Here is a 23,363-nt window from a genome sequence, read left to right on the forward strand (position 1 = left end):
ACGAAGACTCTGATTAAGGAATCCAAGAGATACTCATTCAATCTAATGTAGAACAGAGGTGGTTGTCAGGTACGCGTTCATAGGTTGAGAATGGTGATGAGTGTCATGGATCATCACATTCATCATATTGAAGTGCGAATGAATATCTTAGATAGAAACAAGCGTGTTTGAATAAAAGAAAATAGAAATAATTGCATTAATTCATCGAGACACAGCAGAGCTCCTCACCCCCAACAATGGAGTTCAGAGACTCATGCCGTCAAAGAGTACAAAGTTCAGATCTAAAAATGTCATGAGGTACAAAATAAATCTCTAAAAGTTGTTTAAATACTAAACTAGTAACCTAGGTTTACAGAAAATGAGTAAACTGAGATAGATAGTGCAGAAATCCACTTCTAGGGCCCATTTGGTGTGTGCTGGGGCTGAGCTTTGAGCTTTACACATGCATAGGCTGTTTTTGGAGTTAAATGCCAGGCTGTAACCTGTTTTGGGCATTTAACTCCAACTTGTAACCTGTTTCTGGCGTTTAACGCCAGAATGGAACATGGAACTGGCGTTAAACGCCAATTTACGTTATTTATCTTCGAGCAAAGTATGGACTATCATATATTGCTGGAATGCCCTGGATGTCTACTTTCTAACGCAATTGAGAGAGCGCCAATTGGACTTCTGTAGCTCTAGAAAATTCATTTCAAGTGCAGGGAGGTCAAAATCCAACAACATCAGGAGTCCTTTTTCAGCCTGAATTAGATTTTTGCTCAGATCCTTAAATTTCACCCAGAAAATACCTGAAATTATAGAAAAATACACAAACTCATAGTAAAGTCCAGAAATATGAATTTTGCATGAAAACTAATAAAAGCATACTAAAAAGTAGCTAGAACCTACTAAAAACTACCTAAAAACAATGTCAAAAAGCGTATAAATTATCCGCTCATCAGTACCACCTTATTATCATTGACTTATATCTCGAGCATAAGGATTTTAATATTAGGTGTTATATTATAGTATCAGAGCAGTTCATCCTCGTGAGCCTGAGGGAGGGACTACTTATAGTTCAATGCATACTCTGAGTCTGTGCCTGTGCTAGTTAGGGTATCTAACTGATACGTCTAGCATGAAGTTCATGAGTGTACCTTTGGTAATTTGAAGAACTTAACTTGAGATATTGGGATTGATCACCTGGATATCGTTTGTTTGGTGTGGACAGTACCCGAATGGCATCTCATGTACATGATTGAGGTACTCGGGGAGGAATTCCCAAGAACAAATTGATGAGGGAACACCGATATAGGAATCTTGGCAGTGGTATATTTGAGATTGGTGTGTTGGTTTGGATTGTTGAGTGAAATACTTGGAGGCGAATAATTGGTTAGATGATTTATTTAATTAGGCTTGAATTGATTGGAACTTGATAATTTAGAGTAGAGGGGGCTTGTAATTTGCATTAGTATAGTTTGGATTTGAATTAGAATAAAAGTTTGTGAAATTGAGCACTTGTGTAGAAATTGGAGAATGACTAATTGCTAGGCAATTGATATCATAGATTTTGAACAATTACGTAATGTGAGTATGGAGATCAAGAATTTTTAAGAGATTTTGATTGAGTCTTAGGATAAGCATAAGCATTATTACGGTCAGGTTAAGAAAGCTTAGGAGTGGGCCTAGGTTTTGTGATCCGATATGAGAATATGACGTGAATGCATGATTGGATTCTTGGTGGTTACAAATCAGAGTGACGCAGCGGAAGCTTGTGGAAGCAGTAACACAGGATAGTTACGAATAGGAGGTGTAAAGTTGACTAGAATATCTTAAGCTTAAAATACTCAAAGGGTTTAGTGGGTTAATGCAAGTAATGATTCCTAGATAATTGAATTTGATTGTGACTGTGAACTTTGACTGATTCTGAACTGGATACGGAAAAGATTGTTGGTGTGTCATTAGATTTAGGTAATAAATGAGTACCAATTGTCATGTTTGAGAGATAAGTATTACAATATTTGATCATGATGACCTTGGATTTAGATTGAAATGTATAATGATTACATTTGAAAGATGAATTTGGAAAACATTACATTCAAATGCCGATGTTTTACTGAGATTGGTTTGCGAGAACCCGTGAAGGGTGGTAAACCCAGATTTATAAGGGAGGTTCTGTCGGAATTCTAAAAGAACTTGAATAGTTTAGAGATCTTAAGTTATGATTTCAATCGGGAGTTTTAGCTTAGAAAGTTTTATGAAGGGTGAGGTGAACTTGACATTGGTTAGTTATTGGGAGAAATCTAAAAAAAGCTAAAAGTGAAACAGATGAATATAGCTTAGGTTTGAATTTGATCAAGTTCATGATCTTGTGTATGAGGGTGAAGAACGTGATTTGGTATTGAAAATGATATTGGAGAAAGGTGAAATGAATGGTATGAAGATGGTTGAACTTGACGAAACCTATATAAAAATAGTAGAACAAATTTTGAGGACAAAATTTTAAATAAAGTGGATAAAATATAAAATTTGGTCAAATTATAATTAATTAAATAATAAATTAAATAAATTTAACAATTAAAATTTAATAATTTAAATATAATATTCGTATTCAGTGAATTTTTTTGAGTCAGAAAATATAATTTTTTTTGCATAAAAACATGCATCAGAAAAAAAGAGCACAGAAATTTACTTTTAAGGAGAAAAAAGTTTTTAATACTTTTTAAGTAAAAAAAAAAAAAAAATAGAAGTAACAACATGATCCGATGGCCGGATGCCACTTAGACGTTGGAGGGGGATCTGCGTTACACAAATCCAAACCGTTGAATTTATGGAAGTATAAGTGCCAATCTTAGTCGTCCACGTAATCTTTATAAACCAAATATAAAATGAATTCTCAACTCCCAAACCTAGGGTTTTCTTCTTTTTCTCAATCTTAGCAGCCGATCCCCGAAGAGCTTGCATCATCTTTAGGTGAGCTATGAATCTCTTATCCTCTTAGCCTCTCGCGAATTCAGCAATATATTTACTAAAATCGGTGAAAGGTTCAGTGAAACTTCTCTGTTTTTAATAATTTATCTGCAGCCAATGAACCTTCATCTTTCCGTTGATTGAAATCCTGATTGTTTGGTTCCGTTGCGTTTGGGTTTACTGGTGTTACTAATTAGGTCGTGATTATTTCTTATCTTCATTTTTTTTGTTTCATTAAAGCCTTATATTCTTAGGTGAATGCTTGCCGTTAATAAACTTTCTGTGCTCTGTATTACCTTTAGCATTTCGTCAGTAATTATATGCCATCATGTTTGAAACCCTGGATTTGCTTATAATTGAAATTTTAAAGTTGTGGTTAATTATTTAAAGCCTGTCAATGACTAAGTTGATCAAGTGCACGGTTAAAGTATGATTGATGAGGTTATTTTTTTGTCAATCCTGTAATTATGGTAGAACTTAGAACTATTTGTGTTGGATTGTCCTAGATACTATCTGCTGCATATGATGTGTTATGTTCACGTGTCTAAATGCTAATGGTGTGGATTTGTTTGCAGAGTCCTCTTCTGCCAACCCCAACCTTGAAATCATGGTATGTTTCCTGTGTCCCCTTCTTATGTCAGTTACTTAAATGTTTGCTTCAATTTGCTCAAATGAATTTTTGCTTGCTTAGATCATTCCGGAGAAGAACCGCAAAGAGATCTGCAAATATCTCTTCCAAGGTAACTGTTTTGTCTCATAAGTCATAAATGGATGGTTTTGAAGTTACATTGTCATGTGAAAATTGTGTGGGTTCAGAGGGAGTTTGCTATGCAAAGAAGGACTTCAACCTGGCGAAGCACCCTGAGATTGAGGTGCCAAATCTACAGGTGATTAAGCTGATGCAGAGTTTCAAGTCAAAGGAGTATGTGAGGGAGACATTTGCTTGGATGCACTATTATTGGTTTCTCACCAATGATGGCATTGAACACCTCAGAACCTACCTCAATCTTCCTTCGGAAATTGTACCTGCCACTCTAAAGAAACAAGCAAAGGCTCCAGGTCGTCCATTTGGTGGTCCACCTGGCGATCGCCCTAGGTATACTTCTAGTAACCTATCTCACCGTCATATTCTGTTCCGTTGGTTGTTTTTTTGGATTTTGCGATCGATTGTAAATTTGATGTGTATGAATGTTGAACAGGGGTCCTCCACGCTTTGAAGGAGAGCGTAGGTTTGGTGACCGTGATGGATACCGTGGAGGTCCCCGTGGTCCTGGTGGTGATTTTGGAGGTGATAAGGGAGGGGCACCTGCAGATTACAAGCCTTCTTTTGGGGTAATGCTTCTGCGATTGCAATTTTCCATATTTCTTTCATTTGTTTTAAAATTTATTTTATAATTTGCTGTTAGTTGTAATGTTACTTTGTCATTATCTTTCATTGAACAAGATTAACATGTGCATAAATGCCTTGTTTGTGGAGGTGCAATTTCTGTCTATTTCTGCCTAACATTTTAAATCTGTACTTCATGTTTAACATTTATTTGCTAGAAACACAACTACACTTTCTTTTTCTTAGGAACTCTAATTTTAGGTTCAATATCAAGTTTGCAACCTAGAAGCTGAAGTTTTGGGCTTTCTGCAACTCACTTTTCATCCTATGTCAATACTGACTCTCCCATCTGAGATGTCTAATTTGTTTGGATGACTTAAGCACTATTATTGTCATTTACTATATGATTGTCTCAGTAGGCTCTTTTATTGGAGTTAGTGAAACAGTTCGGTTGTTGTAACGTAGCTCTTTATCATAGCAGTATTCTAGTGCTCAAAACTGCATTGGCACTTGTTTGTGCTCCATATGTTCTGTAATCTTTTCGATTCTAACTGAGTAAGTTGGTTTGCTATATTGCAGGGTGCTGGTGGAAGACCAGGCTTTGGCCGAGGTTCTGGCAGTTTTGGTGGGGCACCACCATCTAGCTCAAATCTTCCATGAGTGTAATGGTCAACCTTAGATTTTGCTTAATTTTCTGGCTCTGTTTAGTTATCCTTACCTAGAAATTGAAGAACTCTATACTTACACTTTTGATGATCGGTTCCCTACTCATGCAAAGAAATTTTGAATTGAGACGTTCTTGGTAACTTGTCCGCCATTTGCATGTGGTTACTTCCCCTCCACCAAATCTATAGTATTTTCGTTTACTATGGTGTTCGCTTCAGGTTTATTCTCCCAGCTTTTTGGTAGTATTAATGCGATCCAGATACGAGAGAATAAAAAACTGTATAAGTCTAGCGTTTAGCCACCGTTGGGTTGAAGTGATACCAATTGATACTTCGTATCCATGCCATGTGAGGTTTGTGCTAGGGTGACGCCCCCTAATCGTACAAAATCATGAGCCAAACAGATAGTAAACTTATTTTGATCGGGCCAACTATTGAATATATATAAAATTCCGTTTTCAAAACAGAATAAAAGATCTTATTTGTTTTGGTCGAAATGAGAATCAGAATGAGAACTAGTATGTTTTTAATTTATTGTCCAGCTAATCTGGGCTATGGGTATCAATAATTTAATCATTTACTTTGTAAGCTTTAAAATGGTGAATTAACAATATAGTCCAAATTATTACATGGCATTTGGCAATATTTGTTGGTGAAATCTGAGTTGAATGTATTATAACACCAGACGAACGATCCTAGTCTGTATATATATAGTTTTCCAAACAAAGCAACATGCAATTTATTATGGAACATAACGGGTGATATCTCTGATTTATTATTAGAAAGTCTTGGCTGGTATCACTAATTCACTATAGTGTAATAGTATTAGTTTAACCCGAAACAAATCCAAAGCAAGCACCGAAGCTACATGATACCATATACAAAACTATTACATGATGGTGTCTAGTTTAGTCAACCTCTTCCATCTTGCTCTCCTCGTTTGCTTCCTCTTCAAGGGGCGGCATGTTTGCATCTTCAGCAGCCTCACCCTCCTCAATGTTCAAACCCAACTTGAGCATCCTGTGGATCCTCGACGCAAACAAGTTGGGATCGTCGAGGCTGAAACCGGATGTTAACAGCGCCGTCTCATAGAGGAGCAGTACCAAATCCTTGACGGACTTGTCGTTCTTGTCAGTCTCAGCTCTTTTCCTGAGCTCCTCCATGATCCCATTCTCAGTGTTGATCTCCATAGTCTTCTTGCTGCTCATGTACGAGCTCATTGTGTTGTCCCTGAGAGCCTGCGCCTTCATGATCCTCTCCATGTTTGCACTCCATCCATATTCCCCCGTCACCAAGCAACACGGCGAGTCCACAATCCTATCAGACACAACCACCTTCTCCACCCTGTCCCCAAGAATCTCCTTCATTGTCTTGCACAGATTCTCGAATGACTTGTTCTTCTCCTCCCTCTTTTGCTTCTCTTCTTCCGTCTCGTCTTCCAGCTTCAGCCCTTCCTTGGTTGCAGAGACAAGCTTCTTCCCGTCATACTCCTTGAGCTGAGTAACAGCATACTCATCAATTGCGTCCACCATGAACAACACCTCATAGCCCCTCTTCTTAAGCCTCTCGAGGAACGGTGAATTCTCCACAGCCTTCTTGCTCTCACCGGTGATGTAGTATATAGACTGCTGCCCCTCCTTCATCCTGGTAACGTAGTCCTTGAGGCTTGTCATCTCATCACCACTCTTGGTTGAATGGTACCTAAGAAGCTCTGCCAGTTTGGCTCTGTTCTGGCTATCCTCATGAATCCCAAGCTTGATGTTCTTGGAGAATGCATCGTAAAATTTGTTGTAGTCATCCTTGTTCTCCGCAATCTCAAAGAACATCTCAATGCATTTCTTCACCAAATTCTTCCTGATGACTTTGAGAATCTTGTTCTGCTGAAGCGTCTCGCGGGAGATGTTGAGTGGGAGATCATCGGAGTCCACGACGCCCTTCACGAAACCGAGGTACTCAGGGATGAGTTCCTCACAATTGTCCATGATGAAGACCCTCCTCACATAGAGTTTGATATTGTTGAGCTTCTTTCTGGTGTCAAAGAGATCAAAGGGTGCTCTTCTTGGAACGAAGAGAATAGCCTTGAACTCCAGCTGGCCTTCCACGGAGAAGTGCTTCACTGCGAGATGGTCCTCCCAGTCATTGGTGAGGCTCTTGTAGAATGCTGCATATTCCTCCCTCGTTACCTCCTCTGGCTTCCTCAGCCAAATCGGTCTCTGCTTGTTAATCTGCTGCCACTCATGCCTCACTTCCTTCACTTTCTTCCTCTTCTTCTCTTTTGATTTGTCCTCATCCACCTCCTCCACATCCCCTTCCTCTTCCTTCTCCTTCTTGGAGGATTCTTCCTCCTCGTCGTCGCTCACCTCCCTCTCCGTGGTCTTATCCGTCCATAGATATATAGGATAGCTGATGAATTCCGAGTGCTTCTTCACCAAATCCTTGATTCTCCTCTCCTCCAAGTATTCCAACTGCGACAAACACAAGATTCACGTGAATCATTGGATCACCAAAACATATGAAGTGACAGGATGCAGTAATAAGTGAGAGTTGAACCTGATCATCTTTGAGGAAGAGGGTGATCTTGGTGCCTCTACCGAGGGGTTCACCTTGGAGGTCTCTAGTGACGGTGAAGGATCCACCGGCCTGAGACTCCCAGACATATTGCTCGTCGTCGTTGTGCTTGGTGGTGACAATGACCTTGTCGGCAACAAGATAGGCAGAGTAGAAGCCAACACCGAATTGCCCAATCATGCTAACATCTGCACCCGCCTGCAGTGCTTCCATGAACTCCTTCGTGCCAGACCTCGCTATTGTCCCCAGATTATTCACCAACTCTACACACAATTAAATGTTATGCTTATAGTAAAGTATAGAATAGAATAATACTTTCTATGTATGCTGTTACTAATAACTAACCAGCTTTGGTCATGCCAGAGCCACTGTCTATAACAGAGAGGGTCTTATTTGTCTTGTCAGGAACAATCCTAATGAAGAGCTCAGGCTGAGCATCAAGCTTCGATTTCTCTGTCAAGCTCTCGAATCTGATTTTGTCCAGTGCCTGCATGCCATTATATATCACACAATTAAGATATTAACTCACAAAATCACGATTGCTAATATAATAATAATAACAACAATAACACATACGTCGGAAGCATTGCTAATGAGCTCACGAAGGAAGATCTCCTTGTTGCTGTAGAAGGTGTTGATGATCAAGCTAAGCAGTTGGTTGATCTCAGCCTGGAATGCAAAAGTCTCAGACTCTCCCATGTGAACCTCAGCCATACTCAAACTCGGTTATTGTTATTTGCAGTGTACAACGGCAGTGAATGATGCAAATGTATATGCCTAATTTGTAAGGTGATATATATATATAAGGTGAGGACATGCTTCTGGGGCATCACATATTACATCTGGGAAGAACATAGACAAATATCAAAGCTTCTGGACTTTTCTCCGCTTTGCTTTCACTTCCGTATTTTGCCACGCTACCTGCCCTTTTTCATCAATAGATTTCTCTATTATATACTACTAGAACACGCTCCTACTTAACACACAAACTTGGATGCATACATTTAGCGGTTAGTTTTGGGTTTTTTTATATTTAGATTTAATAAAGGTGAGAATGTCTTTATATAAAAATATTTTTTTTATCTTTAGATAATAGATTATATGGTTAGATTTTAATATATTATAAAAGTGCTATTTTTATAAAAGTGTTATTTTTAATTTTTATGTTGTTAAAAAATGTGTTTTTGCCATATTCATTTAAAATTTTAAATAGTTGCTTTATAGATGTTACGTGTGGAATGTTGGTTCGCAGTTCGCACACTACCCCCACGCTATCTTTTTGTTTCTGATTTGAACATTTTTTTTTGGTATACTTGGGTCGGCTTTTTTATTCGATCCAACAGCCGAACTTGTTTCAGTTTCATTTAGGTATTGTTTTTGCTTTACTTAGTCCAAAAGACCTATCGATTGGAATAGGCCCATTCCTATAAACCAACCGTGGGCATACGATTTTTCACAAAACCAACTGTGGGCTGTATTGGGCTACTGTTTAGTTAAATTTTTGGCAGTTATTTGTCAGCATAAAGTCCAAAAAAGAAAACGCCCAAATCGGTTTAAATTGTTATTCTCATCATATCCCCAGAAGAACTGTATAATAAGTTAATAACAATATGCAGGTGAAAAAGGCAAAATTTTCATTTCTTATATTTGAAGTTTGAAGAGGAACTTAGTTTCTGTTGTTTGCATGTAGTTTACTAGTTTAGAGCTTGTTTGAGATTCACCTAATGTCTTATCCTAACATGGTTACTACTTTGTTTTGCATATACTGCTGTAATGCTTATTGAGGACGTTGTTGACAATCTTTGAAGCATACTTTTCACAAGCGTTTATTTGTTGATAACGATTATTCAAACGAAGAGCAAGACATGAGACATGCGAATGTGATGGTTCCACTTCCACTTCGACCCCAAAAATGATCAACTCTGTATCTCATATTTCATAGCATCTCTCACAACAATTGAGAGCTATATAGATGTGTTGACGCTAATTAATTGCTTTGGCCAACATACTGATCATACGAACGAACGTACGTTCACCTGCACAATATAATTGCTTTCTTTCCAACAAATCCTTTTCGAGTCATGTTCATTTCATCTTTTTTTCTCTTTTGATATCATAACGACTGCTATACGTGGGAATTTGTAAACCACGGACACCCCACTTTTAATACTCAAAGCAACCAACCCACATCATATGCAATTCGTGAAACTCAGAATGGGGCATGGTTCTGTACACCAACCCTAAAAAGAGAAACAAACCCAGGTTCTAGAGCCTCAACTAACCATGTTGGGGTTATACATCTCGTGACAAACTAGCTACATGCAATGCTTTTGTTAGCAGCTAGAGATCACGTTACTTCTCAGGCCTTTTATTTTACAGGTACCGCGAAAAAGATTTTTATTTAAACATTTCAATTACTCCAACTACTCTTTTGCTTAGCTTTTCATGGGTTCTAGCTACAACGTGTCAAGATTAGCTTAGCTTGCAACAAATGTTTGGTCCAAGACCATAAGTATCTATCTTCTAATTTCTATTTTCATTTTTTTTTTATTATTGTTATGTTATCCTACTGGTCACCTGAATTGGACGACTCTACAGATGATAGGATTTGAGTAGAGAGAAACAAAAAGGAATCAGAGACACAAGAGATAGAGGAAACTTGAAGGCAAGCTGAAGATGGCAACGAAAGAGTCAAGCTCTGCTGGTTCTGGTTCTGGTTCTGGTTCTGGTTCTGGTTCTGGTTCTGGTTCGGCAACAGGGGACGCTAAAATCAAGAGGGTAGTGACCCATGGAGGCAGATATGCACAGTACAATGTGTATGGCAACTTGTTCGAGGTGACTTCAAAGTATGTCCCTCCCATTCGCCCCATTGGCAGAGGTGCTTATGGCATCATCTGGTAACTTAATCTTCTTCTTCTTCTTCTTCTTCTTCTTCTTCTTCTTCTTCTTCTTATTATTATTATTATTATTACATGAACCAAGTTGATTCATGATGTGCGTTTGGTATCAGTGCTGCTGTGAACTTAGAGACGCACGAACAAGTTGCCATCAAGAAGATTGGTAACGCATTTGACAACATTATTGATGCTAGAAGGACACTCAGAGAAATCAAGCTCCTTCGTCACATGGATCATGAAAATGTATGTATGAGTATCTGTGTTAAGGTGTTTAGTTAGATAGAGAGTCTGAAATTGGTATATAATAATGTTTTGACAGATCATTGCGATAAAGGATATAATACGACCACCGAAAAGGGAGACATTCAACGATGTATACATTGTTTATGAATTGATGGACACTGATCTTCATCACATCATTCATTCTGACCAACCTCTCACTGATGGCCACTGTCAGGTACACTCTGCTGCTTCCTCTGATATTTGAATTCTTGTTATCATTATTTTCGAATTGATTGATTGGGTTGGGTTGGGTTGGGTTGGGGTGCAGTACTTCTTGTACCAGCTGTTACGGGGACTGAAATATGTGCATTCAGCGAATGTGTTGCACCGCGATCTGAAGCCGAGTAACCTGCTCATGAATGCCAACTGCGACCTCAAGATTGGCGACTTTGGATTGGCAAGGACTACTTCTGAGCAGGATTTCATGACAGAGTATGTTGTCACCCGATGGTACCGTGCCCCCGAGCTGCTCCTTAACTGTTCTGAGTACACCTCTGCCATTGATGTCTGGTCTGTGGGATGCATTCTTGGTGAGATTATGACCCGAGAGCCCTTGTTCCCTGGCAAGGACTATGTTCATCAACTTAGGCTCATTACTGAGGTATATAGACTTACTTAATACATTCATTTCATGATTAGATCAACCACTTGACAATTCTATTCTGTGTTCCCTTTTCATATATAAAAGTTGATAGGTTCACCTGACGATGCCAGCCTTGGGTTTCTCCGAAGTGATAATGCAAGAAGATACATCAAGCAGCTTCCGCAGTACCGCAAGCAAAAATTTGCTGCTAGGTTCCCCAATGTCATGCCTGAGGCACTTGATCTCCTAGAAAAGATGCTCATGTTTGATCCTAACAAGCGCATCACAGGTTTGTATATTATATATGCGCCATTCTCGAACTCATCATGGCTTAATTACTTAAATGATGTTATCAAACATAATTTGAATATGATGCAGTTGATGAGGCACTTTGTCATCCATATCTAGCATCACTTCACAACATCAATGATGAGCCGGTTTGTCCGAGGCCATTCAGTTTTGACTTTGAGCATCCAACATGCACTGAAGAGGATGTCAAGGAGCTCATATGGAGGGAATCTGTCAAGTTCAATCCAGATCCACCTTCTCACTAATTGATTTCTGTTACCACATAAATACCATCATCATCCTATGCAGATGATTTGCTAGGGACAACAAACTTCTCTTCCTTTGTAATCTTAGACCTAAATGTCACCAATCAGGGTATAAACAAAATTTCTCGTGGATGTTACAAGCATTTAGACAAATAATAATTAAATCTGTTGTATTATGCTCGACTTTGCTTTAGGACACTCTCTGGGGACCCATTATCATTGCAAGCTTATGGACTCTCTTTCTTATTAATACCTAACAATTATCTTTCCGAATTTCGATTTTTAGATTTACCAGCATTTTCTTACACGCTTATGAACCTGCCTTTCACTTATGGTCATTGATGAGGATTTTTCTTCTTTCACAGTTGACGAATTAAATGAAAATAAATTGTGATATCGGCATTTATGTTAAAATGAGCAAAAAATTATTTTGCATGTCTTGTTGAACATGGCTTGAATTCTATCCCAACGCCATGGCAAACAATACTAAACTCTGCAAAATGAAACTATCCTAGTAGCCTACATAAACAATACTGAATGCAGCACTACAATGAAAAGGATCATATGTTATTTAAGCTTTTACCGGTTTTTTTATTCTGCGAAGTGAGTGGATACAATCAGTGAGTTTAAGAAGCAGAAAATAAAAACATGTAAATTTTCATTGTTGTGTTTGTCAATTTGCATTGTTCTGATAAAGTATGGTGATTCCTTTTACACTGTCATAAGTCATAAATGCCTTGCATAAGTGCAAGTTTGGAACTTGACATCATCGATGGGCAAACCATCTTCTGGGAAGGTACATACCCCAATCTTCTCCGGTCCCTGATCTGGCAACAGCATACATGGCTCTGGAGTCACACCACTAGAAATCCCAGCCACATTGGTGCAATTCCATTGAACTTTGTAAGGTTTCTTTGATAGTTGAATAGTCACATTGGATATACATATGCCAGTGAATGGAGCATTGGATATACCCTCCAATCTTGCTGCCATAGTCACATTCTGAGCAACCATGTCCCGGTAATTGATGTTCTGAATGAGAGGAAGTGCATTGGGATCATAGTTGTTGTCAGCATGAGAACCATAATTTCCTGTCATCCAAAATGCCCATCTCATGGTACTCATAGTCATCCTTCTCACATATATGTCCTTAACATAGCCTCCTCTTCCTACAGCAGTTTTGATCCTAACACCTGATTCTGAGTTGATGGCTACAATGTCCTCAGCCCTCACATCCTCAATCCCACCGGACATTTCACTCCCCAACGCTATCACAGCGCTGGTTGGTGAAATGCACGTCAGGCGCCGGATTGCTAGTTGTTTCGTTGGCATTCCATATGCTATACCATACTCATCCCAACCACTCTTAACCGCCACACAATCATCCCCAGAAACAATGTAGCAGTCCTCAATTCTTGTGTTTGTGCATGAGTCTGCATCATAAGCATTCTGAAACCTTAGTTTTAGTGTGTTAATATTGTCATATTGAGGAAGTTATGCAGGTGTTAGCTGAACATACCAGGGTTGATTCCATCAGTATTTGGTGAATTAACTGGAGCAAGTATTGTGATGCCTTGAACAACAATATTGCTGCATTCAAATTCATATATTAATATTCATTAGAAATTATAGTGAGCTTTCCCTGCCTGATGTTTCCAGTGTTGGTGAATGGTGATTATTAATTCAATATTGAAAACAGAAAAAGGAGAAGAGGCGAAATGATGAACCTGCTATATACAGGATGAACATTCCATGAAGGAGAATTGACCAAAGTTAGATGAGATATCTGAACATTCTCTGAATACATTATTTCAATAAGGTAAGGCCTAGTATAACTGAGATCACCCTTGTGGAATTTTTTCCACCAAACATCGCCTTGTCCATCTATTGTACCATTGTCCCCTGCAAATAAATTTGAAATCAATCATTAGAAGAAGGAAATTCTTTAAGTTGGACTAGACTTTAAATTCCTAGAACATCTTTTGAGTTCATTACCAGTGATGATCACATCTGTAAGGTTGGTTCCAAAAATTAGACTGCTATACCTTCCACCTTGCGCATCCCTCCCTCGGCCGTAAGACGGCAAGGGATCAATGAGTGGCCAGTCACTCTCATCCTAATACCAAAGTTTCAATAGTACAAACATAAAATTGAAACAGTTAAAAAGAAAAACATTTGCATATCATATACCTGAGAGGCAAGGATGACAGCATCTTGGTGTAGGAATAGAGTGAAGTGGCTAGTGAGATTGAAGCTACCGGTTAACCATCTTCCGGGAGGAACAAAGAGTTGAGAGCCTCCAGTTGATGAGAACTGGCTCATATGATCTATGGCTGATTGAAAAGCCTTTGTGTTCAAAGTTGTTCCATCCCCAACACCACCAAAATCTGTGAGCGATGCACTGTAAGCTCTGCAGTTAACAGCACTGTACTCAAAGTAGTCCGAAATTGGAGCCTTGCGACTCTCTACCATGTTTAGACTTGGTGGAACAAACATAAGAACTAGTAGTAACAATAACAATGTATCCATGACCTGCCAAATTCACATTTCAAATAGTTTATACGCATTCAACAAAACGAATCAACATGCCTTGATTCCTAATGCTAAGAAAGAAACAAGAAGAGAGAAACGAATTTGTTATTGTTATTGTTATTGTACCTGAGGTTTTCTCGGAGAACAGATGCCGAGTTTAGACTTTAGATGTTGGTATGTTAACATAGAAAGACATTCTAGGTGTATATATTAGTGACATTGTTATAGGGCATTAACTATGTCACTTTCATTTATGCTTCCGGGTCCCATAAATCACATTTCTTATTTCTCATGTGATCAGTTGATATGGTTTTCTTTTATGTTGGCACATGATTGATAGGGGTAAAAGAGTTTGAGTGGAATACTTAACGGAATTACTGGATCTACAGTTACATATCGTAGTAGGAAATTACTAAGTTATAGAATGCATGTGAAAGCTTTTTTTTTTTGGAAGACTTTAAAATTATTGGGCTTCATAACTGACTAGTCTGACTCTTATGATTCTGAGAAATGTTTCGTGTGAACAACAATTTCATCGTCATAAAATTTTGTTTATGATTCACATTATAAGAATCCAAGTCTAATTTTTCATCTGCTCATCGGATTAGGTGTGAATGGATATAGAAGAAAAAATGGCATTATTACAAGGCCATTTCAGTCTTTGTACTCTTTGACATGTGGTTGTGGTTCCCTTGTACCCCACTCACTATAGCTTGTGTGTTGCCTCTGATCTGTTACGAGAGTGGAGTGGGCATGCCCTAGTCCTAGTCCTAGTGTGTCTTCAATTGGTGCCTTATCTTCCCACCAATTAAAAAATGGACACACATCACTTATCTCGCTCTATATCCATTTCAATGGTGCCCAAGCACACCAACCCGCCATTAACCTTCACAAGTTTCATATAATTATGCTAAATTGAGTGGAAATATGCTGTGGATGCACTAGTGTATGTTCCTGTCTTATTTACTAATGCTTGAAGTAGTAATAGATTAAGATTCCCTTGGCCTTGCCCAATTATGGGTATTGGCTGCGAAATAGTACCATTAATTAATTAATTTTAATCCAAAAGAACTGATTATTTTATTTTATTAAAATATTACTAGTTAGCCATGGCAAGGAGGGCCCGGAATTGTCACGGAACCTTGTCGCAATGTGCATAACGCATTATTATTATTAGTCACATACATCACCAAATCAAATATTTAAATAATTAACATCCATCCCGTGAATTTAAGTAATCGCAAAGAGCCAAAGACTACCCCATGATGCTGATGTTGCCATGGCTAACTCTTCACGAGCCTCTCTTCAATTTCTTGGAACAAAATTAGTTGGACCTCTCGCCTCAACAAAGAAGCATAGCCCGTGCATTTGCCCCTTAAAGAAAGGATTATTAACATGTCTTTTCAAAGCGAGAAAAAAAAATTAACCTTTTAAACCCCTTTTGTTTTTGGTCAAGTAGTAATAATGTTGAACTTGAAAGGTAACTGACTTTGCGAGTTAAAATTCACTAAGAAAAATCAAAATAAAGCGATGAGGTTAGCTACCTCAAAATGAAAAAGAATTTCATTTCCAAAAAACACTATCAACCCAATAATTTTAGTTTAGCAACCCAATAATATATTTTTAATTTATATTTTTAAATATTATTGACTAAATATTGATAAAAAAAATATATTTTGCTAGTCTTTTAGTATTTTTTTTTCTTGGAACAACGACTACAACTTTTTTATAAGTGACGGGGCCAAGGCCCAAAGGAAAGGAAACCTACTGCACTACAATTCTGCTGAACTTCATCTTGCTTGCATCAGTAAGAAGATGATGGAACAAACATGAAGGTGGCTGTTCCCAAACTTTAATTCCCGATTCATGTTCTTGTCCGAGTTTAGCAAGAGCATCAGCACAGAAATTCGCCTATCTGTAGATGTGTCTAACTTCAACATTTTCCATCCTCACCAAAAGCTCCTTGATAGAATGAATGAGGGAGGAGTTACTATGGATCTCCGGTGACATCTTCTGAGTCAGTGTTATAGTGCACTTTGAGTCTGATTCCACCACCAGCTTCCTAATACCCAGCTCAGATGCTAGTTTAACCCCAACATACATGCCCCAAATCTTAGCCATGGTAATGGTACAAATTCCAATGTTCATCAAGAAGCCGGCAATAGTGCGACCTGTCCAATCCCTAATGAGTCCTCCACAAGCGCCTTTACTGTCAGGTTGGTTAACCGACCCATCCACATTAAGTTTGGTCCAATTTCAATTTGGCGCCTCCTAACCAATAAACTCCTCTCTGGTAAGGCTTAGCAAGCCATTGCTCTTTTTCATAATTTTCATTGTGCCATTGTAATTCTCTGCCAATCTTTTTATCATTTGGAAAGTTGATTGTTTGGCAGAGTCTCGTTTCTGAAGATGAGGTCATTCCTGCACTTCCAAGTTATGTTGCAAGCTGTAACAAAAGTTATAGGCCACGGGGTCCCATAGTGCTTTCGAGAGACTAAGGAAAGGTTAGTACTGAGCCAATCTTGAAAAGATTAAGAGAAAAAAATGTCTTATGTGTCTCTGTTTACTATGCTAATCCATGCCATACGGATGTAGGGGCAATCACGTAGGACATGGAGCAAAGTCTCCTCCTTTTCGTAGCATCTTGGACAGTCACCATCTTTCGTGAGGTTTCTGAGCTTTCTCTTATGGTTGGTTAACAGAGCTTCATGCGTGAGGAGCCAACTGAAGGTTTTTAAACGTTGAGGTAATTTGATTTTCTAAAGTAGTTTGTGTAAGCTGCTGTTATTTCTTTTTTTTTTGTGAAATATACTTCATAAGCTGATTTAATAGAAAAATTGCCATCTGCTGCTGGTAGCCTGATAAACCACTATTTTATGGTTTATCTTGTGCTAATTTGAGTGATTTTTATCAACACTTTACTCACTTATTCATATGATTTCCATGATTTTACAATTCCTTCCCAATTTTATTCTATGGTTGAAAACTTGCTTCCTAGACATCTAAATTATATATTTTTAATTCCCCTTATACCATTTGATGCCGTGATCTGTGGGTTAAGTGTTTTCAGGCTTTATAGGGCAGCAATGGCTTAGAGGGTGGAGAGAAAGCTTGCAAGAATGGAAGGAACACAAGAAACTAAGGAGCTGACCGGTTAGAAACGACGCGTGCACGTACCTGACGCGTGTGTGCGAAAAGCGAGTTTGCACAGCGACGCGTGCGCGTACCTGACGTGTACGCGTAACATGCGCGACCTACAGAAATCACAGAAAACGCTGGGGGCGACTTTGGGCCGAGTTTGGACCCAGTTTTTGGCCCAGAAACACAGACTAGAGCCAGGGAACAGTAGAGACTCAACACACATTTTCATTACGCATAATTTTAGTTTTTTAAATCTTGGAGAGAATTCTACTACTTCCTCTAGGTTTTTTTTCATGTTCATAGTGTTTAGAGTTTTATTGCTTTTGCTTTGGATATTGAGAAGAGTTATTACCTCCGTTGAAGCTTCATTATTCTAGTTTGTTTTACTATTCCTTTACTCTTTTATTGCCCATTCACTCTCATTAATTTCCATTGCTTAAATTTACTATTATTTATTTTTCTGTTTCTCAAAATAAAAAATTTCTCGAAAAACTTCTGATTAATAAATAGCACTCTTTTGTCAACTCGTTGGGAGACGACCTGGGACTCATACTCCCAATATTTTTATTCTAAAATTGTGACAACCTTTTTTTAAATTGATAAACGGATTTTAGTCGGTTAAGAACTGTACTTGCAACGCGGTTTTCTCTATAAACTCTTAATTGGCCAATTTCTGCCACGTCAATTTTTGGCGCCGTTGCCGAGGAGTTGCAACAGTGTGCTAATTTATTGTTTGGAATTTATTTATTTGCATTTTATTTTATTTTATTTTATTCTATTACCATGAGCTGCATGTTTCTTTCATTGAATGACGCGTTCACTGCCTGATCCGAGCTTAGCCGCATTTGATCCTGAAATTGAAAGAACTCTTTCACGTATTAGGTGAGCTTGGCGTCGGTTAGCCTCTGAAGGTGGTGAAGTGGTCACTACCAATTCACCAATCCTATCTGAGGACGAATCTGAAGCGTCATTTAAGGAGGAAACAAGCTCCTCTTCTACTGACTCTGTTGATTTACGCGCAGATAACATGGCAGCACGCCGAAGGGTCACTCTCCAGGAAGCAGGAGCTCCTGACTTTACACTGCCACCTTTCCAAGCGTGTCATCCAAATCTGGGTGCAGATATTGAACTGAAGACTGCACTAATTAATCTACTCCCAAAGTTTCATGGCTTACCTGCTCAAGAGCCTCTCGAGCACCTCAGAAATTTTCAGACAGCCTGTTCTACTGTTAGGCATCAAGGTGAAAACGAGACTTCTATTCTGCTACTCGCCTTCCCATTTTCTCTTGAGGAAAAAGCGAGGGAGTGGTACCACACTCAACCCGAAGCATTTATTACTAACTAGGATACGCTCAGGAGAGAATTCTTAGAAAAATACTTTCCAGCTGAAGTGACTAATAGATTGAGGAAAGAAATCTCCTGCATTATTCAAGGCGACAATGAGACTCTGTACGAGTATTAGGAATGCTTCAAGAACCTCCTAGACACTTGTCCCCACCACATGATTGACAAGTTAGTGTTGATCAGCTACTTCACACAGGGCATGAAGTCTCAAGACAAGACTACATTAGATGGTGCGAGTAATGGTTCTCTGAAACAGTACAAGACCACAGATGAAGCATGGCAATTGATCGCCGACCTGGTTGAATCCTCTCAGAACGCTAGGCACAGGAACAACCACCCCAAAGCTATTTGATGAGCGGATAATTTATACGCTTTTTGGCATTGTTTTTACATAATTTTTAATATGTTTTAGTTATTTTTTAGTATATTTTTATTAGTTTTTATGAAAAAATCACATTTTTGGACTTTACTATGAGTTTGTGTGTTTTTCTGTGATTTCAGGTATTTTCTAGCTGAAATTGAGGGACCTGAGCAAAAATCTGATTCAGAGGCTGAGAAAGGACTGAAGATGCTGTTGGATTCTGACCTTTTTGCACTCGAAGTGAATTTTCTCGAGCTATAGAAACCCAATTAACGCTCTCTCAATTGCATGGGAAAGTAGACACCATGGGCTTTCCAGAAATGTATAATAGTCCATACTTTGCTCAAGATTTGATGGCCCAAACTGGCGTCCAAACACCCACCAGAGACCCTTTTCTGGCGTAAAATGCCAGAATTGGCACCAAAGCTGGAGTTAAACACCCAAACTGGCATCAAAACTGGCGTTTAAACTCCAAGAAGAGCCTATGCACGTGAAAGTTTCAATGCTCAGCCCAAACATACACCAAGTGGGCCCCAGAAGTGAATTTCTGTACTATCTACACTTAGTTACTCATTTTTTGTAAACTTAATTTACTAGTTTAGTATAAATAGCGCTTTTTACTATTGTATTCATATCTTTAGATCATTTTTGAGACTATCTTTGGATCACTTTTGATCTCTTGATCACGTTTTGGGGACTGGCCAATCGGCCATGCCTGGACCTTCATCACTTATGTATTTTCAACGGTGGAGTTTTTACACCTCATAGATTAAGGTGTGGAGCTTTGCTGTTCCTCATGAATTAATGCAAAGTACTATTATTTTTCTATTCAATTCACGCTTATTCTTGTTCTAAGATATTCACTCGTACTTCAAACTGATGGATGTGATGATCCGTGACACTCATCATCATCCTCCCTTATGAACACGTGCCTGACAACCACCTCCGTTCTATCTGCAAAAGCTTGAGTGTGTATCTCTTGGCCTCCTAATTCACGACGCATGGTTGCCTCTCCTGACAACAGAGCCTTCCATTTCGTGAGATCATAGTCTTCGTGGTAGAAGCTAGAATCAATTGGCAGCATTCTTGAGATCTAGAAAGTCTAAACCTTGTATGTGGTATTTCGAGTATGATCTGGGATGGGATGACTGTGACGAGCTTCAAACTTGTGATTGTTAGGCGCAGTGACAGTGTGCAAAAGGATCAATGGATCTTATTCCGACACGATCAAGAACCGACAGCTGATTAGCCATGCGAGAAACCGTAGCGGATATGTTTTCACTGAGAGGACGGATGGTAGCCATTGACAACGGTGATCCACCAACATACAGCTTGCCATAGAAGGGAGTACGCATGATTGGATGAGGACAATAGGAAAGTAGAGGCTCAGAGGGAACAAAGCATCTCCATACGCTTATATGAAATTCCCACCAATGAATTGCATAAGTATCTCTATCCTATTTTATGTTTTATTTCTTTTTTAATCATCAAAGCCTTATAACCATTTGAATCCACCTAATTGAGATTTACAAGATGACCATAGCTTGCTTCAAGCTGACAATCTCTGTGGGATCAACCTTTACTCACGTAAGGTATTACTTGGACGACCTAGTGCACTTGCTAGTCAGCTGTGCGGAGTTGTGAGAAAAGTGTGAACTCACGATTTTGTGTACCACTGTTGCAGAGGTTTCCTCTAGCAGTGAGAATACTGCTCTTACACAATCACTATGTGAGATGACCAACTTACTGAAGCAGATACATCTGAGCCAGCAACAGTCTCAACCCCCCCTCACCACAACATAGTCAACAACTGGTTCCTCAGAGAGTATGTAGAATATGTGCTGATTATAGTCATTACACTGATGAGTATCTACAGCTCCAACATGAGGATAGCTACTCACAATTTCTATAACTGCCCGAATCAAGGATACTATCAATAAGGCGGCAACTATAACCAAAATGGGAAATTTAACCAAGGTTGGCAAGACAACTCAAACCAGGGGTGGAGAGATAATTCCAACCAAGGCTGGAGGGACAACCATAACAGAGGAGGCAGAGATAACCATGAAAATCAGAGGTGGAATAATAATAGCAACAAGCAAAACCGGTATCAGTAGAATCCTCCATATCAATAGTAAAACCAGAACCAGCCTTATAGAGCACCTCACCTAAGGCAGTCCCAAGCATCTCAGCAGACCCCTCAGATTACTTACCCCTCTTCCTCTTCTAATGACGAGTTGCTATACTCTATTGATCAAAGACAGAAGACCATGGAGAACACACTTACTTCTACCTTAAATGGTCTGAACTCTACTTTACGAGCTCTCATCTCACAGATTGGATAAATGAATACCTCAAACAATCAGCCAGTCAGCTCAAATACACTTCCTTCTCAACCTTTACCCAACCCCAAAGGAGGAATCAATGCCATTACTTTGAGGTCCGTGACTACACTGCAGAGAGGAATCGGGAGGAGCCAAGTCCACAAGAACACGCCCCAGTTGAGGACATGGTTGAAGTGGAGGATGTTGAAGAGGAAGATGAAGTACGAGACATGGTTGAAGACGAAGCAACTCAACCAGAGAATGGCGCACCAAAAGAAGCTAAAGCTACCAGAGACGCCATTCCTCTCCCATTTCCCCACCTGGCAAGGAAGCCCAGAAAGCAGATGGAACTCGATCCCAAAATGGTAGAAATCTTCAAAAAGGTTGAGGTAACTATTCCCCTTTTTGATGCTATTCAGCAACTACCTAAATATACAAAGTTTCTAAATGATTTGTGCATGCATAAGGATAAGATCAATGAATTAGAAACTATTCCATTAGGTAGTTCCATGCTGCACGAAATTGTGATCTCAATGGCGCCAACAACTTGGTACGCACAATTGTAATCTCAACTCTTTTTCACAACTTCGCACAACTAACCAGCAAGTGCACTAGGTCGTCCAAGTAATAAACCTTACGTGAGTAAGGGTCGATCCCACGGAGATTGTCGGCTTGAAGCAAGCTATGGTCATCTTGTAAATCTCAGTCAGGCGGATTCAAATGGTTATGGAGTTTTGATAATTAAAAGATAAATAAATAGAAAATAAAGATAGAGATGCTTATGTAATTCATTGGTGGGAATTTCAGATAAGCGTATGGAGATGCGTTGTTCCTTCTGAATCTCTGCTTTCCTACTGCCTTCATCCAATTCTTCATACTCCTTTTCATGGAAAGCTGTATGTTGGGGATCACCGTTGTCAATGGCTACCTCTCATCCTCTCAGTGAAAATGGTCCTCTACGATTTTTGTACGACTAATCAACTGTCGGATTTCTTGTCTCGGATAAAAAATACCAGGCATAGCTACCGCATGGCTAATCAGCTGTTGGTTCTCGATCGTGTTAGAACAAGATCCAATGATCCTTTTGCGTTTGTGACTATGCCCCACAGTCATGAGTTTGAAAGTCGTCACAGTTATCCCTTCCCAGATCCTACTCGGAATACCACAGACAAGGTTTAGACTTTCCGGATCTCAGGAATGGTGTCAATTGATTCTAGCCTATACCACGAAGGTTCTAATCTCAGATACAGATGCCCCATTGTCAGAGGGGAGTCGATGTGAATCGTTGATTAGAAACCCAAGAGATACATACTCTAGCTTTTGCAAGTAGAACAGAAGTGGTTGTCAGGCACGCGTTCATAAATTGAGAATGGTGATTAGTGTCACGGATCATCACATTCATCATGTTGAAGTGCGAGTGAACATCTTAGAATAAGAATAAGCTTGAATTGATTAGAAGAACAATAGTACTTTGCATTAATACTCGAGGAACAGCAGAGCACCACACCTTAATCTATGGTGTGTAGAAGCTCCACCGTTGAAAATACATAAGTGATGAAGGTCCAGGCATGGCCGAATGGCCAGCCCCCAATGTCTAAGGACTAAAAATGATCCCAAAAATATTCCAAAAGATCGTCCAAAGATCTGAGTACAATAGTAAAAAGTTCTATTTATACTAAACTAGTTACTAGGGTTACAGAAATAAGTAAATGATGCAGAAATCTACTTCTGGGCCCACTTGGTGTGTGCATGGGCTGAGCATTGAAGCTTTCATGTGCAGAGACTTCTCTTGGAGTTAAACGCCAGTTTGTAGCCTGTTTTGGACGTTTAACTCTA

At 39.1% G+C, this 23,363-nt stretch overlaps 4 protein-coding genes across 8 annotated transcripts; 2 read left to right on the top strand and 2 right to left on the bottom strand.

Annotated features, from left to right (window-relative positions):
• The first annotated feature begins 2,836 nt into the window (after positions 1–2,836).
• LOC112790860 (small ribosomal subunit protein eS10z) lies at positions 2,837–5,082 on the top strand. 2 transcript variants are annotated; one of them, XM_025833457.3, is made up of 6 exons: positions 2,837–2,952; positions 3,525–3,559; positions 3,641–3,689; positions 3,766–4,045; positions 4,149–4,281; positions 4,856–5,082. In XM_025833457.3, the coding sequence occupies exons 2-6, from the start codon at positions 3,557–3,559 to the stop codon at positions 4,934–4,936; spliced, it is 546 nt and encodes a 181-aa protein (XP_025689242.1). In that variant the 5' UTR covers positions 2,837–2,952; positions 3,525–3,556; the 3' UTR covers positions 4,937–5,082. The 2 variants fall into 2 exon arrangements, with proteins under 2 accessions (XP_025689242.1, XP_072089355.1); XM_072233254.1 differs by having other exon boundaries at positions 2,882–3,146.
• Positions 5,083–5,679: 597 nt separating this feature from the next.
• LOC112790856 (heat shock protein 83) lies at positions 5,680–8,544 on the bottom strand. Its single transcript, XM_025833452.2, has 4 exons — positions 8,086–8,544; positions 7,855–7,996; positions 7,492–7,772; positions 5,680–7,406 (listed from the first exon to the last, which is right to left on the bottom strand). The coding sequence occupies exons 1-4, from the start codon at positions 8,221–8,223 to the stop codon at positions 5,850–5,852; spliced, it is 2,118 nt and encodes a 705-aa protein (XP_025689237.1). The 5' UTR covers positions 8,224–8,544; the 3' UTR covers positions 5,680–5,849.
• A 548-nt stretch (positions 8,545–9,092) lies between these two features.
• LOC112790858 (mitogen-activated protein kinase homolog MMK2) lies at positions 9,093–12,098 on the top strand. 4 transcript variants are annotated; one of them, XM_072233253.1, is made up of 7 exons: positions 9,093–9,535; positions 10,108–10,406; positions 10,520–10,649; positions 10,726–10,863; positions 10,957–11,289; positions 11,377–11,560; positions 11,650–12,098. In XM_072233253.1, the coding sequence occupies exons 2-7, from the start codon at positions 10,186–10,188 to the stop codon at positions 11,823–11,825; spliced, it is 1,182 nt and encodes a 393-aa protein (XP_072089354.1). In that variant the 5' UTR covers positions 9,093–9,535; positions 10,108–10,185; the 3' UTR covers positions 11,826–12,098. The 4 variants fall into 4 exon arrangements, with proteins under 4 accessions (XP_072089354.1, XP_025689240.1, XP_025689239.1 ...); XM_025833455.3 differs by having other exon boundaries at positions 9,099–9,888; XM_025833454.3 differs by lacking the exon at positions 9,093–9,535 and adding an exon at positions 9,712–10,021.
• Positions 12,099–12,371: 273 nt separating this feature from the next.
• Positions 12,372–15,704, bottom strand: LOC112790857 (probable polygalacturonase). The gene is made up of 6 exons (XM_025833453.2): positions 14,484–15,704; positions 14,016–14,357; positions 13,821–13,941; positions 13,553–13,727; positions 13,345–13,415; positions 12,372–13,258 (listed from the first exon to the last, which is right to left on the bottom strand). The coding sequence occupies exons 1-6, from the start codon at positions 14,541–14,543 to the stop codon at positions 12,552–12,554; spliced, it is 1,476 nt and encodes a 491-aa protein (XP_025689238.1). The 5' UTR covers positions 14,544–15,704; the 3' UTR covers positions 12,372–12,551.
• Positions 15,705–23,363: the final 7,659 nt, after the last annotated feature.

This window comes from Arachis hypogaea, chromosome 3 (genome assembly GCF_003086295.3).
Source record: "Arachis hypogaea cultivar Tifrunner chromosome 3, arahy.Tifrunner.gnm2.J5K5, whole genome shotgun sequence".
Classification (NCBI taxonomy): Eukaryota; Viridiplantae; Streptophyta; class Magnoliopsida; order Fabales; family Fabaceae; genus Arachis; species Arachis hypogaea.

Excerpts from the sequence above, each read along its gene's own strand:
- LOC112790856 (XM_025833452.2), bottom strand. The coding sequence starts at position 8,223 with ATGGCTGAGGTTCACATGGGAGAGTCTGAGACTTTTGCATTCCAGGCT. Across the intron at positions 7,773-7,854 it reads CTCTGGCATGACCAAAGCTG|AGTTGGTGAATAATCTGGGG; the intron begins GTTAGTTATTAG and ends AATTGTGTGTAG. Across the intron at positions 7,407-7,491 it reads TCTTCCTCAAAGATGATCAG|TTGGAATACTTGGAGGAGAG; the intron begins GTTCAACTCTCA and ends TGTTTGTCGCAG.
- LOC112790857 (XM_025833453.2), bottom strand. The coding sequence starts at position 14,543 with ATGTTAACATACCAACATCTAAAGTCTAAACTCGGCATCTGTTCTCCG. Across the intron at positions 13,942-14,015 it reads CTGTCATCCTTGCCTCTCAG|GATGAGAGTGACTGGCCACT; the intron begins GTATATGATATG and ends CTTTGGTATTAG. Across the intron at positions 13,416-13,552 it reads GTTCATCCTGTATATAGCAG|CAATATTGTTGTTCAAGGCA; the intron begins GTTCATCATTTC and ends ATTTGAATGCAG.
- LOC112790860 (XM_025833457.3), top strand. Across the intron at positions 4,046-4,148 it reads CCACCTGGCGATCGCCCTAG|GGGTCCTCCACGCTTTGAAG; the intron begins GTATACTTCTAG and ends AATGTTGAACAG. Across the intron at positions 4,282-4,855 it reads ATTACAAGCCTTCTTTTGGG|GGTGCTGGTGGAAGACCAGG; the intron begins GTAATGCTTCTG and ends GCTATATTGCAG.
- LOC112790858 (XM_072233253.1), top strand. The coding sequence starts at position 10,186 with ATGGCAACGAAAGAGTCAAGCTCTGCTGGTTCTGGTTCTGGTTCTGGT. Across the intron at positions 10,650-10,725 it reads GTCACATGGATCATGAAAAT|ATCATTGCGATAAAGGATAT; the intron begins GTATGTATGAGT and ends ATGTTTTGACAG. Across the intron at positions 11,561-11,649 it reads TCCTAACAAGCGCATCACAG|TTGATGAGGCACTTTGTCAT; the intron begins GTTTGTATATTA and ends AATATGATGCAG.